A 518-nucleotide genomic window follows, 5' to 3' on the forward strand; every position below is an offset into this window, starting at 1 on the left:
TAGGGTTTAGGGTTTAGGGTTCTAGGGTTCTAGGGTTTAGGGTTTAGGGTTTAGAGCTATCAGATATGCTGGTGGGGTTGTTGTGGCCTTCAACGGCAACTGAAAACTTCGCGTGTTTCTTGCTGCTGCTGCTGCCGCTGCTGCTGCTGCTGCTGCTGCTGCTGCTGCTGCTGCTGCTGCAGGCTGCTGCTGTCTGCTCCTCCTCCTCTTCCTGCTGCTTATGTGTCTCTGGCTGAGGCAGGAGACAACAGAAGAGTGGATATGTTGGTTAAGGATATCTATGGCGGCAACTATGCTGCTATCGGTGAGGGTTTAGGGTTTAGGGTTTAGGGTTTAGGGTTTAGGGTTTGATGTTTGAACCCAGGGTTTAGGGTTTAGGGTTTAGGGTTTAGGGTTTTGTTTTAGCATTTTTTTCACGGGATACAAATCCGCCTCGAGAACCAATATCTAGGGTTTAGGGTTTAGGGTTCAGGGTTTAGGGTTTAGGGTTTAGGGTTTAGGGTTTAGGGTTTAGGGTT

At 48.8% G+C, this 518-nt stretch overlaps 1 protein-coding gene across 1 annotated transcript in view; it reads left to right on the top strand.

Moving 5' to 3' along the window:
- Positions 1-518, top strand: part of EMH_0063850 (uncharacterized protein) — a gene marked incomplete at both ends in the record, with an annotated part of 6,038 nt that overhangs the window by 1,231 nt on the left and 4,289 nt on the right. Inside the window, 2 exons of the mRNA XM_013498185.1 lie at positions 55-71; positions 183-304. Of these exons, the coding sequence (XP_013353639.1) occupies positions 55-71; positions 183-304 (139 nt within the window). The remainder of the gene's footprint in view (positions 1-54; positions 72-182; positions 305-518) is intronic.

This window comes from Eimeria mitis, genomic scaffold (genome assembly GCF_000499745.2).
Source record: "Eimeria mitis Houghton genomic scaffold, Emh_scaff3246, whole genome shotgun sequence".
NCBI lineage: Eukaryota > Apicomplexa > Conoidasida > Eucoccidiorida > Eimeriidae > Eimeria > Eimeria mitis.